This window comes from Vicia villosa, linkage group LG4 (genome assembly GCF_029867415.1).
Source record: "Vicia villosa cultivar HV-30 ecotype Madison, WI linkage group LG4, Vvil1.0, whole genome shotgun sequence".
In the NCBI taxonomy this organism is placed as follows: Eukaryota; Viridiplantae; Streptophyta; class Magnoliopsida; order Fabales; family Fabaceae; genus Vicia; species Vicia villosa.
In genome coordinates this window covers 160,617,705-160,634,406 of record NC_081183.1, presented here as the reverse complement: position 1 = coordinate 160,634,406, position 16,702 = coordinate 160,617,705, and the positions used below count along the sequence as shown (strand labels likewise).

General features: G+C 35.4%; 2 protein-coding genes across 5 annotated transcripts; both read right to left on the bottom strand.

Annotated features, from left to right (window-relative positions):
- Positions 1-4,921: 4,921 nt before the first annotated feature.
- On the bottom strand, positions 4,922-8,946 carry LOC131595725 (pentatricopeptide repeat-containing protein At2g35030, mitochondrial). 4 transcript variants are annotated; one of them, XM_058868180.1, is made up of 5 exons: positions 6,598-8,946; positions 6,321-6,445; positions 6,035-6,210; positions 5,826-5,959; positions 4,922-5,561 (listed from the first exon to the last, which is right to left on the bottom strand). In XM_058868180.1, exon 1 carries the CDS (start codon positions 8,571-8,573, stop codon positions 6,681-6,683), a length of 1,893 nt encoding a protein of 630 aa, XP_058724163.1. In that variant the 5' UTR covers positions 8,574-8,946; the 3' UTR covers positions 4,922-5,561; positions 5,826-5,959; positions 6,035-6,210; positions 6,321-6,445; positions 6,598-6,680. The 4 variants fall into 4 exon arrangements, with proteins under 4 accessions (XP_058724163.1, XP_058724161.1, XP_058724160.1 ...); XM_058868178.1 differs by having other exon boundaries at positions 6,035-6,244; positions 6,321-8,946; XM_058868177.1 differs by having other exon boundaries at positions 6,321-8,946.
- Positions 8,947-9,560: 614 nt separating this feature from the next.
- LOC131598204 (uncharacterized) lies at positions 9,561-10,262 on the bottom strand. Its single transcript, XM_058870830.1, has one exon. It carries the CDS (start codon positions 10,260-10,262, stop codon positions 9,561-9,563), a length of 702 nt encoding a protein of 233 aa, XP_058726813.1.
- Between the last annotated feature and the right edge of the window lie 6,440 nt (positions 10,263-16,702).

The window sequence follows — 16,702 nt, the reverse complement described above, 5'->3', positions numbered from 1 at the left end:
ACTTTTGGAGTCGATAATACAGTCAATGTTTCATGTGCAGGTACGAGGAAGATTTATATTTGTGGGGTCATGAAAAAATGAAAGCAAAGGGACCACTGTAGGTGAGATGAGGGTAAATATGTAAAATGATATAAGATTATGAATCAGAATTCTGAACTTTGCTATAAGGAGAAAAAGGTTGTAAGGTTGAAATTGCTACAAAAGGAATTTAGAATACTCATTTTGAAACGACAGTGAATAAGAATCACTGTGTACAACATTCATTGCCATGTGCTAACAATACATCAATAATTATGCATTTATTTTGATTAAGTGATCAAGAAGATAGTTTTCAAACAACATATATGCCATCTGTATGGCTTATTTTTATGTGCATGTTTTGGTTTTATGTGTGCCATACATATTGTTCATGTAAACAATATTTTGGTTTATTAATATTCATGTGACATCAACATATGCACACAAGAGAAATATATTATCATTTCAAACTAAATAGTGTCATCAAGGATACAAATGTTTCACTCTTATTAAGTTTGTTTTATTTTATAGATGGCTGGTCTAAAATATTTTTACATTCTACATTATTTTTTTATAAAGAAAGATTATAATTTAATGAGTGCAACGTACTAAAGTCCAAAACAATTATAAATAATGATCCTTAGTAATCATCTCTTCTCTCTATATTCAAAAATAAAATAAAGGGATTATTATTAATTAAGTAACATAATCGTTGATAATTACATTACTCATCCCTATTAATTAAAATAAATTATAAATTAAACTAATTTGTCTGAATAGATATATTTACAAGTGATAAATACAAACTAATTTAAAAAATCCCAAATTGCCAAAAAAATGAAAAATTGCAAAAAAATTAAATAATTATTATGATGGTTTCACTTTCTTTGTGTAAATTGATCAAAATCCAATCAAAATGTAAGTATGTGTTTTAATACTTACTTACAAAGAGGACCATGCCAACCTACTCAACACAATTTTTTCCTAAGAAGAATTGCAACTTCAAGAACTAAATAATCGTTTTAACGAGACAAATAGTCAATTGCTCGATCATTTGTATGGCTTGTTTGTGTCAAAGTAACTTGTTCTCTACTTTTGACAAGGTAAAATTGACGGAGTTTGCAAAGTTTTATCCAAGTGAATTTTGTCTAACTAGTTAGGTGGTGCTTGATAATCAACTTGAGACTTACATCAATATTGATATGCGTACGAGTGTTGAATTTGCATCTTTGAAAGGAATAAGTGATCTTTCAAAAAAGTTGGTTGAAACTAAAAGACGTATTGTTTATCCATTACTCTATAAGCTTTTGAAGTTAGCAATGATTTTGCCTGTCCTTTTGAGCGGTCCTTTTCTACTATGAAGATTTTGAAGACTAGATTGCATAATCAAATAGGCGATGAATGGATGAGCAATTGTCTTGTGACTTATATTGAAAAAGATGTGTTCTTCAAAATTGATAATGAGTTGATTACTCAACGGTTTCATAACATGAGACTGCATGGAGGACAATTGTAGAAAATATGTAATTTGTTAAGTGCGATGTAAATTTTTGAATATATAATATTATAATTATTAATTAAATTTTAAATGTTTGCACCCCCTGGACCAGGGTTCTGGCTCCGCGACTAGAGACAGAGGTGCCCCATCATTTTGAGACGGAGGCTCCAGATGATACAAAGGTTACTCCTCAGCCTAATATAGAGGCTCCCACGACGACTGATATGGAGGTTACTCTTCTGTTGGATACAAAGGTTACTACTACGATTTCGATAGAGTCGTCTACACACGGATGACGGGTTTCCTATAGGACCCAGTGGCCATTTCGTGCTCACTAGATATGGCGATCATGTGACATTCAGATTATGGAAAATAGAGGTATATATATATATATATGTTATGTTGGAATTGTTTTTATTTATTATTGATACATTAAAAATAACTGATTCTTTTTTACTTTGTTTGTTATATGATTGACTACTGTTGAAGGTGCCCACCCACAGGGCAAAGATGAAGAAGATCTAAAATGCCCCGATGCTTGAGGAGTTCAAGACAAATGTTGATGATTGTAGTCTCCTTACATTGGTGGATTGTTCCTTGACCATGCTTAACGTTTCACTATTGGCAGCCTTTATAGAGCGACGGTATAAGGAGACATCTTCCTTTCATCTTCCGTTTGGTGAGATGAAGATTATTTTGGATGATGTCTTCCCTCTATTCCATCTTCCCCTACTAGGTAGTTTCTTCACCGCTCTTCTTATTAGCTAGTAGCTAGCATGTATTAGTGGTATACAAGACTCAGGGGTTACTGAGGCATATGTGTTAGAGGAGTTTAGGTTTAACAGGGGATGTCATTTTCGCCTATCTTATCTCCGGGGTGGGTGTGCGGAGCTGGTGCAGCAGTTTATGTATGAGGCAACCGCTAGGATATATATGCTACATCTTTTAGGATGTAATATCTTAGAGGATAATTCTCATGTATATATTGATGTGAAGTACATGTGGTTGTTTAGTAACCTTGACCATGTCAATTGGGCATGAGGGTGTGATTCAATGACTGTCTTAAAGACTTGGCCACTTGTCGGTTATATGAGTTTATTCCAGGTATACAAATTCACTTTTTCCTATTAATTTAAATCTTATTTATTACATTTCTTGATTTTCCTATGTCCCAGTGTAATGTGGGATATACTAGCATATTTTCCCTCAATTTGTGAGAGGCGTGTTATTCTTACCATTGTTGGCTTCACCGGGCCAAGAGATAGAAGGTCAGACATGCACTCTCAAGCGGTCTTCTGGAGTACATGAAGAGGATTGATGCACTGACTATAGATGATGTCATTAGGACACCCTACAATGACCATAAAGTGCATCGAGAGTTTGATGACATTTCTCTTTTTTCTGATTATATGTGATGGGAGACCTTAGTGACTAGACACTTACCTAAGAGGTGTCTGTGACAGTTTTGTTATGTCCATGACATCCGACGACCAATCTTTGTTATTCTATCTGAGGGCATTTATAGATGGTTTGTTGGTAACAGTATCAACTTTGTTCATGCAACTAGAGATCATGCACTGCAGGTTCAGTTCCATGTGCAGTGTATGGATGAGTACTTGGAGTGGTACCTTATTGTATGATACTGTCACATCATCCCGCCTGTTGAGCATGGGGATGATGTTGGACCTTTTGATGTTAAGGGACATTCTCATTACGTGCCACTGCCTCCACATGATTTGGATGACCAACAACGTTAGTAGATGATAATAGTCCTTATTGATAATAGTTCGTGGGAGGACCTATATAGATATTATTATTTTTTGTATTATTTATTTATTATGTGTATTATTACTCAGACGTTTGCACCGTATAGTTTATTAGATAACGTTTCATCGCTTTCATTGTTGCAAGATGAACATAACTTAACACATTACAATTAACTTAACTTAACACAAGCAATTACATAACTTAACGATAATAAATAACAAAAACCTAGACACAACCAAATAATTCTAGACGTTTCAACATCTTGATTATGTCGTCGATAGATCTAAAAATTGTCGCATCAAACTCCATCGATCCCTTTGTTAGTCTATGATGATATGTTCATATAACCTTCAAATCTTCATTAGCCTTCAGCTCAATATGGTTGTGTTTCACCCTTCTATTATTATCAATCCATGGTGCACAAAACTCGAGCTTACTCACCTTTCTATTCCCATTGTCGGCCAACATACTATTCAATTTGGATCTTAAAATAGCGAGACATATGGTGTCCTCCGGAAGCCCAAAATCAACTGAAGATTTTTCCCCGTTGAAGTACACACATGTCATAAACGCCATAAACGGGGCATTTTAAGATGTTCTTTTTAACAACACATGGTTTGAATTTATTTTGAACCATGCACAAGTCTCGGTGCAATCACAGACGTACAAAACTATGGAAAAAACTCTACCGTTAAAAAATAAACTACTAGATTTTTTGCAACTCCTCTAAAAATCTGATAAATACAAGAGATTTTTTTAATAAACCAATGAGTTTACAATACCGGATTTTTTAAGGTTTTGCAACAAAAAAAACATCCGATACAATATGGTGTTTTATAAAAAAATCAATAACTTTTTTCACACAATTTTTTTTTTTAAATTGGTATAAATATCATCAAAATTTTTAATTTACATAGAAAATTGTATTTGTTTATCGAATTTTTTGTGCATCTCTTTTTTTGCTAAAATTTTGTCAAAAGTAATATGGATAATATCGAAAATTGAGAGGGTGCCATGTTAAGATATAGGGTGGCATCAGTACAAATCCATCATTTTCATGCAGAATTTCAAAATTTCATCCTTCCCTCCATTTCTCGAGTCGCACAGCTACGCTACACATTAGAGTATCATTCTAATGACAATTTTAGTAACCTAATTCAAATCATTATGTTAGGAATTAAATCTTTCCAAACTTTCTAGCTACGAGCCAATGTTATCTCAAGCTCTAATGCTTCATCTATGGAACTAGTAAAAGATAGAGCCAATGTTATCTCAAACTCTAATGCTTCACCTATGGAACTAGTAAAAGGTCCATGCGTTCGCACGGGTCCATTAATTTTAATTTATTTATATGTCCTAATATGAATCGTTTGATTTTGTAATGCAATTGATTATATTAAATAAATACTATATTAAAACTTTTATATAATTGATCATTTTTAAACAGGCAATAAATCATATTTTAAAAAAATTCAATTTAAATGATGTTGAATTATTTTTAACCCTCATAAAATCTTCATCTTAAATATAAAAGCATAATAATTTTATATATATTTTATAAATATATATAACTATTAAATTATTTTAATGATAGCAGAAAAATACTAAAATGGATATACAAAAATTAAAAGGGTAATAAGTCATTATTATTAATTTTTTCTATCACTTTCAATTGTTAGTGTAAGCGTGTCATTATCAATATTGCTATATGATATACAACTAATTAAAAGCTTATACATCTCATACATGTGAGGCCAATCTGCATAATGAGTCTGACAAGATAGTATTTGAAATCTTCATTGTAGTGTCAATGCCAAACGATAAAAACGTTGCATCTAGGTGGAACACTGCAATTCTCTCTCTGCAGCCTTCAAAATAGCTCTGAATATACTCCAAGATCACTGAGTTGGTGAAGACTGAGAACGTGATCTTGTTCTTTTTTATCATTTTCCTTCTGGAATTGCACAGGACGAGTGCACCTAGAGAGAATAAACAGCCGGCGTGTGTGAGCTTGTTTAAGGATCCCCATTGGTATTTCTTGGCGATTATCGTCTAGTTTTTGAACAATAGTTTCACATTTGATCCAAAACTCAGCAGCTGCCATTGTTGAACATTGTCGAGCAACAACCAATAAATCTTCCAGCCCCTCTTTCCATTCACAAGGAGACCCAGATATTTTTTCAAGATTACCCACCAAATCACCAGCAAAACCACCCAAATCATAATCAACTTCTTCCTTTAGTTTTTAAAACTTAGTTCTAGTCTCCACCATGACTTCCTGCAACATTTCATTTCAATGTAAAACCAAAAAAGCGGGTTTAACAAATTTATGGTCTGTTAGAGTTTACTTGTTTGAGCATATCTCCTCGCATAAACACTTATGAGACAGTTTGGTAGAGTTTATAAGATGTTTTCAGCTAATTTTTGTAAACTCTCCAAGATAACTTGGGAAAACAGTTTATAATTTTATAAGGAAACACTGCTATAAGCATTTAATAGAATAGTCAATCCAAATAGGGCTTATGGTTTTAAAAATGGGTACCTTAGCATGAAAGCGGCTGCGACAAAATTGTATGGAAAGTGCCGATATGATAATACCGTTATTCACAGCTTTCATGATAAAGAATAAATTGTGGTTAATTTACACTCTGAAGACCGTAATCGGTGTCGCAACGCCTGTACCACGTGACACTGCAACCGTTATTTAAAACCTAAAATGAAACTAAAAGAAATTTAAAACAAAAAGAGTACCTCGACGTGCCAAGAGGCATGATGTTTCCAGGTTGGATAAGGGCCTAACTCCTTTGGAGTTGAGTTCATGGGAAAAGCTTTTAATATCATCAGGGTTTCTCTTATGCCCGAATTGTAAGTCTAAGGATTTCCTGAAAACATGGGGATTGTATTTCCGCGAAAGCTGCATGATTGCCCTGTACAAAAAAACACGCCATGAACCGGATCTACCTACATTTATCCAACTATTAAAAACACTAACACACAAAATTCCATAAAATTATATATAAAAAAAATAATATATCACCTCCGGCACAGGGAGCTTTCAAAATATGATCCTAAGTTATAAATCTGGAGCAAACGGGATTGGCTCTGCAGCATAGTATAGTTTGTTGAACTTGTTTCAGATATACTTCATTCAGATGATTGGCTCTGGTACAAGCGGGAAGAAACAATCTGATATGAGATTTCAATGGTTTAGAATGGTATGAAAAGAATCAGGACAACATCCTTGTCCTAAAGTCCCTGAAGGAGTAGCTCAGTTAACAATCAATGATTGTCAGAAAATTAAATGTGTTATGTACCATCTGCGATAGTAAACTTTTCCGCATTTCAACTCCACTGCATTATCCAAGCTATAACCAACAAGGTTATGTATTTTATACTATTAAATTTCCACATCAACCAACAAATCATCATCTGGCATGTCCCCGGCCTTCTTCATTTTTGTATGTAAGTCAAGAAGTAAATACCCTAGATCCTCAGATTGAGAATGTGATTTATCACCGACTACAAATACTTGCACTGTATTTCCAACTTCAATCCAACTACAACCTGGCTGCTTCTTTAACCCTTTGTCTTTCATTTTCATTCTAACATTGGCAGCTTCTTTCCACTTCCCTACAGAAGCATACATATTTGAGAGTAATGAGTAGGTGCCTGCATTTTCTGGTTCGATTTTCAAAACTTTATCAGCTACGAGTTTCCCTATATCAGTGTTCCCATGCATGTTACATCCAGCGAGGAGTGCACCCCAAACAGATAATGATGCCTCTTTCCCAAGCCCCTCGATGATATTGAAAGCTTCTTTCAGCCTTCCCGCACGACCACAAAGATCAATCAGACAAGTATAGTGATCTTCTCTTACTTGTATATCTCGGTTTTTCAAAAGCTCATCAAAGTATTTAAGTCCCTCGTCAACTAAACCAGCATGACTACAAGCTGTGAGAAGTCCAACAAAGGTGACATCATTGGCTTGAAAACCTAATTCTTGCATTTTATTAAATAGGTTTATTGCTTCATTTCCATATCCATGGTGTGCGTAGGCGGCAATCATACCATTCCAAGATATCAAATCCATGTGCCTCGATAATCCATCGTCAAACATCTTCCTAGCAACGTGCAACTCCCCACATTTTGAGTACATATTTATCAGCGCTGATACCACTTGTGTGCTCTCCTGAAAAACTGTTTTACTAATCATTTGATGGATTTGTTGTCCTTCGGTAAGACCGGCCAAGTCACTACAAGCACCTAAAACAGTCACAAAAGTTCCGGTGGCTGGTTTTAATCCATCATGAGCTTGCATTTTGTTAAATATTTTCAGCGCTTCTTCACTTAGACCATGTTGGACATACCCAGTCATCATAGCAGTCCAAGTAATGATATTCTTTTGCGGCATTGCATCAAATAACTTCACTGCCTTATTCAAATTCCCATTTTGAATGAAACCCGTAACCATTGTATTCCACGAGGGCATATCCCTCTGAGGCATTCTCTCAAACAATGATAAAGCCTCATCCAACTTCCCATTTTGTGCATAACCCGCAATCATTGCATTCCAAGAAACCACATTACGAATCGGCATCCTATCAAAAAGTTCCCGAGCATCATCAATTCTCCCATTTTTCGACAAACCCGCAACCATAGTAGTCCACGAAACCACATCCCTTTCCGGCATCTTATCAAAAAGCCTTAGCGCATCCTCAATCCTCCCCGAATGCGCCAAGGCCGTCATTATCGTATTCCAAGAAACCACATTCCTCTCGGGCATTCTTGTAAACAAATCCAAAGCCTGTTGAGTTCGACCATTCCGCGCATACCCATCAATCATGGTATTCCAAGACACAACATTCCTAATAGGCATCTCATAAAACAACCTCTCAGCTTCCAGAATTTGATTCATCTTGACGTACCCACTAACCATAGCAGTCCAAACAATGACATTCTTTTCCGCATCGGATCTATCAAACAGCTTCCTAGCTTCCTTAATCATGCCACCCTTAATATACCCAGTTATCATTGTAGTCCACAAACAAACATCCCTTTCAGACATTTGATCAAACACCTTGCGTGCTTGGTCGATCTTTCCTTCCTTACATAGGTTTGAGATGAGGAAGTTGGAGCGCTTCATTTGTAAGCTGACAGTGAAAGTGGATGTTAACCTGATCCTGATGTTACTGAGAAGTGGGAGGCCATGTATGATATAGTTAGGGTGTTTGATGAGGTTGGGAACATTCATGAAAATGAAAGATAAATGATGATATAGCAGCCTCTTCATATTTAAAATGTAGATGATGATTGATGCATATTATAGTTTTTATGTAATGGGTTTGTAAGTTTGCAGCAGTTTCGTTAGCACTTATGGCTCTGGCGACATACGCTCAAGAACAACATGTATTGTAGTGTGGTAAAACAAAAAAGAAGCTGTGGTATTGAGATGGTATTTAAATATGAATAGCTATAACAAAGTTGGGGGTAGATTGGAGCCGAGCGTGAGTGACCTAATTACGCGGAGTGTTGTTGAGGAAGAAAAACTTGAGAGTTTAGGAGTTTGTAGAGTTATCTAGGAATTGCAGGACAATTGATCGTAAGTAGATTTGAAGACAGATGTTGATGACAACATTAAAAAGGTGGAGAATTACTGACTTTAGGATGTAACAGTAACATTGTGCCGTATAGAATATCTTGTTTGTTGTAACAGTAACATTGTAATATTTTCTACAACAATAAAGAGTGGGTCATAACTAGGGCTGTTTTTGGACCTCTTGATCCGATAATCGGACCTGTGGAACCGAACCAATGGACCGACCGGAATGTTACTCGGTCTGGAAATGGATAATTTTTTTAACCGATACCAAAAATGGATACTATATTGGATATTTATTGGATACTTTTGTCGGATATCTGAAGTAACGGTCTGGTTTCGGTAAAAAAAATGTTCATCACTGTTTAGGTCCGGTCCGAATTTACCCAATTACTATTTCGGTCCGAATTTCGAGATAGCAAATATCCGGACGGAACCGGACCGAACTGATAACAGCCCTAGCCATAACCTTTGCATTCTAGTACAATTAAAAATCTTAATAAGATGGAATATATAGTGTTACATAATAGTAATATAAAATTTTCATTATAATTATTTGAAACAATCAAAGAATAGATGGAATTAATAGAGTTAAAAATATAAGAAAATTATATTCTTAAGATTACAAATTAAAGTGTGGTTGAACTAGCTAGCTAGTTAATTGGTGTTGAGTTATTATGACTAAACCTCACAATTGGTAAGAATGTTAAGAAGCAAAACTCTTGTATGGATCAAACGTCTAAACATGCATTCCAACTCAACCTCAAGATCTTCAATTGCTATCTGCACCCCTGCTAACCTTTTCTTTGCACTTTGAAGCATCATTGCATCAAATATATCATCATCACAATTTCCCAAACCCCCCCTTATAAACTTTGATGCAAAAGACCTTTTACCACTATGTTTAGATTCCAACCATGGTGTTGAAATCAGTGACAACAACGATTCCACAATGGAAATACTTGTCATCCTTACTTCTCTTAAAACATCAACAACTAATGTTAGTTTTTGTTCCTTCATTAGGGGGTGCAAAGTTAGTGTTTTACTTTTCACACCCTTTAACCATTTCAAACACTTCATAGTCTCTTTCTTTAATTTTTTTCTATAACAATTATGACAAGTGATTTTCTCCTCAATCCCTGGTTCACCAATGCTTGCTCTTCGCAAAGTAAATTGAAGTTCTTGAAGATGTTCTTTTACAAACAAAAGAACATCTTTCGACATACCACACACTTCTAATATCCTTAACGACGACTCAGAAACATCGTTAACCCATTTTTCTTCTCTTTGGTTGACAAGCTCTTGTTGTACAATCGGTGAATGAAGAAGATCATTTGCCGAATTTTGCATGTCTTTAAGTGCATCAAAATCAAGTGGACCCATTTTGAATTTGAAGAAGATGTTTGCACTTTGTTAGAAAAATTTAGAGGGCTAGAACTTGTTGTTTGATAATTATGGTATTAGCTTGAAGAGTGGTCCAATAGGTTTATATAGTGATAAATACTAATTAAAAATTATTTATATTAAGTAGATCTAAGATTTAGATTAGGAAGCAAAAATGAAGGTACGGAATTGGCAATTTGGCATAATTGTAACAGCTATAAGGTACAAAGTTTTGTCTAAAGGAAAGTTCCTATTGGATATGTTAGTGGTTATAGGATATTGTTGTTGAATATGAGAGCAATATAATTAACAATATGCATGCATGCACGAGTGCATGACAACCTGTGATATAATAAAATGAGAAGCGACAACATGTTGTTCAAAACAAAATGTTTAAGGAATGTTAAAATATAAGATGTGTTAGATTATTAATATTAATTAAAAGATTATGATGTATAATATAAGCATGGATGAGTGACAAAGTGTTTTTGTTTTGTAAGTGCACGACAAATGATCTGGATTTTATATTATCCACCGTTACATTAGATGCTTCCTAGAAATTTCTCTTGCTTTTAGAAAGGACAAAACTTGTCGATTTCATATTGACCTTATAGCTCATGTCAATCTGAAAAGCAAATTTGATTATTTGAAATGAGTATGTATTTTGAAGATTTAATATCACATAGGTACATAAGTCATTAGTAGAACTTAACTGATAGTTATAAAAATGTATGTAAATGTTTAAATTCAAACTTCAGATAATGATTGAAGTTGGATGTTTGAATTGTATGGATTTTAGCAACAAATGAATTAGTTGGATGTGAATGTGTTACAACTTTTAACTACACTACTGTCTTTAGGAACGAAGACCATGTAGATCCTGGTGAGATATTATTGAGATTGATATTATTAATAATATTAAATATAATCCAAGTTGTGTAAGTCTAAATCCAATACGGGTTGTACATTATTTGTACAATTCAATTCATTAATATAATCCTTATTTCATTTATTCTCTCTATTCTCTCCTCACTAAAAGTGTCTCACGCACTAACAAATTGGTATCTAGAACTTTCAGTTATTGTTCTTGAGAACTTCACGTCAGAGATCGTGTTTCCAGGGAACATGAATCAATCGCTGCAAAGATGAATGGTACTAATGGCATTCCGAATTCGCTTCCAATGCTAGATGGAAAAAATTGGATCCGATGGAGAAAACAAATGCAGTCCTTATTTGGTTTTCATGAAACCCTAGAAGTGGTTACCGACGGCGTTCCTGCGTTGGCTGCACATGCATCCAATGCACAAAAAAAAGCCCACAACGAATCCAAAAAGATGGATTGCAAGGCTGCCTATTGCATTCACACGGCAGTCGATTCTGCAAATTTCGACAGAATATCTCATGCTGAATCGGCGAAAGAGACATGGGATATTCTTTTCAAATATTATGAAGGAGGTGAGAAAGTCAAGGTTGTCAACTTGCAGACCTTGCGTCGGCAATATGAACTGTTGTCGATGGGAGCAGATGAAAAGGTTGCAGAGTATGTGTCGAATGTGCAGAAACTCATCCATCTCATGAAGGGTTGTGGTGAAACCCTAACTGATAAGATGATAGTTGAGAATGTAATGCGTACGTTGACCTTTCACTTTGATCACGTTATCGTAGCTATTCAAGAATCCAATCAACTTGAAACCCTAATATTGGAAGATTTGGTTGGTTTGGTTCGTTGGAAGCGCATGAGATTAAGATTGTCGAAAGGAAAGAAGTTCAAGATTCGATACAAGTTTTGCAGGCTCAGTCATGGAAAAAGAATGGTGGTTCCAACAAACTCAAAGGCAAATTCGACAAGAATCAACGCAAGAAGCCTTGGTCGAACCCGCACAAGCAACATGTCGAAGATAGGACGTCTGAATCCTCGAAAGGGGGAGGAGGAAACTATCGAAAGGACAAAGAAGATAAAAAAGGTAAAGGTGTGCAGGGCTATCATTGTGAGAAGTGGGGTCACTTGTCTACAAATTATTGGTACAGAAAAGACAATGGATCGACAAAAGGCAAAGACGAATGAGCAAACTTTGCACGCCAAGATTCAGATGATTCTAAAGGTATGGTGGTTATGGCTGCAATCTAAGATAACCATGTCGAATCCAAGATCTGGTTTGGTATAACTGATGAAGTCGAAGTTGTTGAAATCTTTGAAGAACCAGTCAAAGTCGAAGCAGTTGTTAATATTCCTGACACATTCGAAGTCAAAATGGATGTAATCGTCGAAGTCGAACCAATTGTCGACATTCCTGACACAGTAGAAGTCGAAGAGGGTGTGGATGCTACATGTAACACCCTTCTAAACCCCACGGAAATTTATAAAATAATTTTCAGAGTAAAACATGAAAACAAGGGTGCCACAATTCAATTTAAAACAAATTATCATAAATTCATTGTCATGCTTTCACTAAGGAACAATCTGTCATAATACATAAACATCTCATGTTTACACAGCGGAAAATTCATCATACGGATAAGCATAACATTATCTATGCAATATCCCACATAATTTAATACAATAACAACACGATAGAGTATCATCATAAACTCTAATCTAACGTTCCCCCAGTGTTACAATATTAGAGCATGACACCTGACGCTACACTAATACACTGACTTATGAGCTAATCCTCACCAAGTCGAAAGCAGCTATCCTCAATCTGAAAATGTCAACAGTAAGGGTGAGTCTCATCACAGTTAACAAATGTTATTGCATCTTAAATAACAACACATCATAGTTATATCATTCACCCAATTTCATCATATTCAGATTATCAGGAACATCTATCGTTTACACAAACATCAACAGAACACATATTTCAAACAGACAATCATACTCAACATTAATTCAACAAAACACACAACCAACACATCATCAATATTTATAACACTGGAATACATCCAATCATGTTATAAAAGTATGCATATGTATGAACTGACACTATGCATGTGGTACCAACCTCGTCAAATGGGAATAACCCATGACCGATCCAACATCATCAAGATACGACCCTGCCAGCACAGATTCCACACAATGGGAATCATGCCCTTCACTGATCCAACACATCCTTATGGATACAGTATCATCAATGAACATGAATGAATGCAACATATACAACATACTATACCATCGTCAAGTCTAATGAGTAACATCATCAAATACCCATTTCATCATCATCATCAAAGTATGTTTATATACATTAGCAGCATTCAAATATAATCAATCATCATCATCATCATTAAAGAACATACAAGTGTCCACATCAATCATCATCATCAAAAATAAGGACACACATGTATTCACATCATTTCAAAGCAAATCAGTCATCATCATACGACTCTAAACAAATCATCACATCATAATGTTTTTCAAAACAACATCTCATATTGTCACATTTCATCATATATGTCAACAATACATCATCCAATTAAACAAATTGTCACATGATTAATATTTCAACATATCATGTATTTAACACATCTCATCACATATATGTACAATACATCATACACCAAGAAATAAAATCATATTTAAAAATAATTGGATTCACACCTCATTTCATCATTTAAAACATAGGCTATCTCATAAGATTCATCGTGCTCGAAACGGCACTAAAAACGGACCTACGGTTCGAAAGTTACACATCATTTAACTTTTCAAGAAAACAACTAATGCTACAGCACGCGGCGCAACCAAGACTTCGCGGCGCGACCTGAAGCACACAAACACGTTCGCGGCGCCAACCTATGCACGCGGCGCGATGCAAGGAAAAAGTACGCCTTCGCGGCGCCAACACTAGGACGCGGCGCGAACTGGCGATTTCACAGATTTTCGGGTCTGCGTCAGATCCTGCGATCTGACCCAATTTGAGTCCAAAACTGACTCTAAACATCATATACATGCAGTTAATCATCAATTGCATCATTATTCATCATCACACATCAAAACATCACATAATCAATCAATAATCCATGCAATTTTCATCAATTCATAACATCCCTAAACCCGACATATAATCCAATTGACTCAACAACATCCCTAATCAATATTATTATCCAAGAATACGATAATAGATGATAACCGGAGAGTCCCCCCTTACCTTAGCCAAAGATTCTTGATTGGTCTCTCCCTCCATTGCTCCTCTTCACGTACCAGCTTCCCAATCCCTCATCTCCTCTGCTCTGCTTTTCACGTTCCTTTTCTTATTCTCAATTCCTTATTATTTTATAAAATAACCTTTTAATTGGAATAAAACTTTTACTAACATAACACCCCCTCATTCCTTAACATCACACTTGGCCCAACACCATAAACCATCCTTTTCCAATTAATTCCCACAACCACCTATAATTCTAATTATTAATTAAATTTCCATTTAAATTAAAAATTAAAATATACGGGTGTTACAACTCTCCCCCACTAAAAGAGTTTTCGTCCTCGAAAACATACCTCAAGTAACCAGCTCGTACAAGAGTCCTCCACCTGACTCTCCAGCTCTCAATTAACATTACTATCAGTCAACCTCAAAAATCCATCTGACATAACCAACAGGAAACATGTTTCATACATTCAAATCCCAGTTCTTACGTCGCATTTTACTGTCTAAAAGTATACCACTCGCTTTATCTCCAAAAGGTTAACAACAACAGAACATTGAGGTACAACCTATACAATACGCTCAACAAACGAGTAATACAATTACACAATTTATAGTATGATAACACTTGATCAACAATACAGTAATGCATTCCATCTACCAACATACCAACCTTAGACACACTCTTCCATCTGAGCGATAAGGTAATACTTACACTTTTCACCAACCGCCTCCTTCAAGAAACTCAATAACAACATTCCTATACTATTGAATTCCAACTATCCGACTCCTCTCAAGTCACACCATCAATTATCCAGCACGTTACATTCCGCTTTTCCGCACTACTCTGATTACTCATCACAATCATCTGTACCAATTAGATTTCTGAGTTTTACCCGATTCCGACTCTCTTTACTCATTCGTTTCAAGAATCATTCTTCTTCATTTATGGTACCAATTTACCACTCAGTAATACTTACTCGCACTCAAAAACAAATTCCTGAGTTTTTACATCTATTAAACATTCCGGCCATCGGAACGAGTGCACACAAGTAATTATAATCACGCTCATCAGCCTCAATACGCCATTTCTTACAAAATAACTCAAATTGAGTTTCGCTCTTTTCTAAGAATTAAATCAATTCCTCCCTTCATAGAGTATAATTCCTCATTATATCTAGAATCTACAATAACCCCTTAACAACAACACAAAATTACAACGTCATATAGCATCAACCCTTCGTTTTAATTTCGCCGAATACATACTCGTTAACTACGTACAACCGTAATAACATTTCATCATCTCGGTAATTATTCAAAAGAGTTATAATTCTCCGACACGACATCCTTACATCCACTGGATTCTAAATCCAACATATAGATCAATACATATTCTCTATGTAGGCTTCCGACATATTAATTCCTTACTTCCCGCGAGTAGTACTCATAACACTACTCCACATCACACTTTCGCTGCGTGACTCTGATTACCTGTCTGAAGTCATCATCCAACATGTTGCACTCTTTCATATTCACTTCTTCATAAGTTCACACAACATAGTGAGTGATTATTCTCACGGCTTAGTATTCATCACATCTTAAACCATTAAGGTAACAAAACAAGCTTATCTCTTCTATATGATCCCATCTACTACCAACAAGAGATTTAGGGTGATCAAGTCCTAAATTTGTCAATATTAGTTGAAAATCATATTTAAGCATAAACCGTCGTTACTACATAATAGTGTCCCTTTCCGAGTTTGCACCCAAACTCATTAACATCGTCATAGTCCAATAATTCACTATGGTGTCCTTCTTCTAGAATATTCTTCCGAAGCTCAAAACATCAGGAACACAAATCCAATCACTCAACCTCATTATACTATTCTCGTTGATTCTGAATCCACCGCCTTTACCTTGGTAATTCAAAGTCAACCTATCGATCAACTCAACGTCATCTTCCTGACCTTTTCTAATCTCGTCAAGAATACCACTAGTCATCTTTAGTATACCCCAGCTAACACTATTAGGAGTGCCTTCACATACTAACTCAAGTCTCTAAATTGTCCAATTAAATCCAACTCATTCATCATTAGCACCGACATTTTTAAGACTTCTTACGCAACACAATAGCACAACATTTTCCTCATTAGGATGGTAATTCAAACCAAAATCCTAATCCTAAAAAATATACTCTAATCATCTCTACTGCCTCATATTAAGCCCTTTCTGATCAAAGAGGTACTTCAACTCTTATGATCACTAAACACTTCGAATCTTGAACCACACAATTAACCTGTA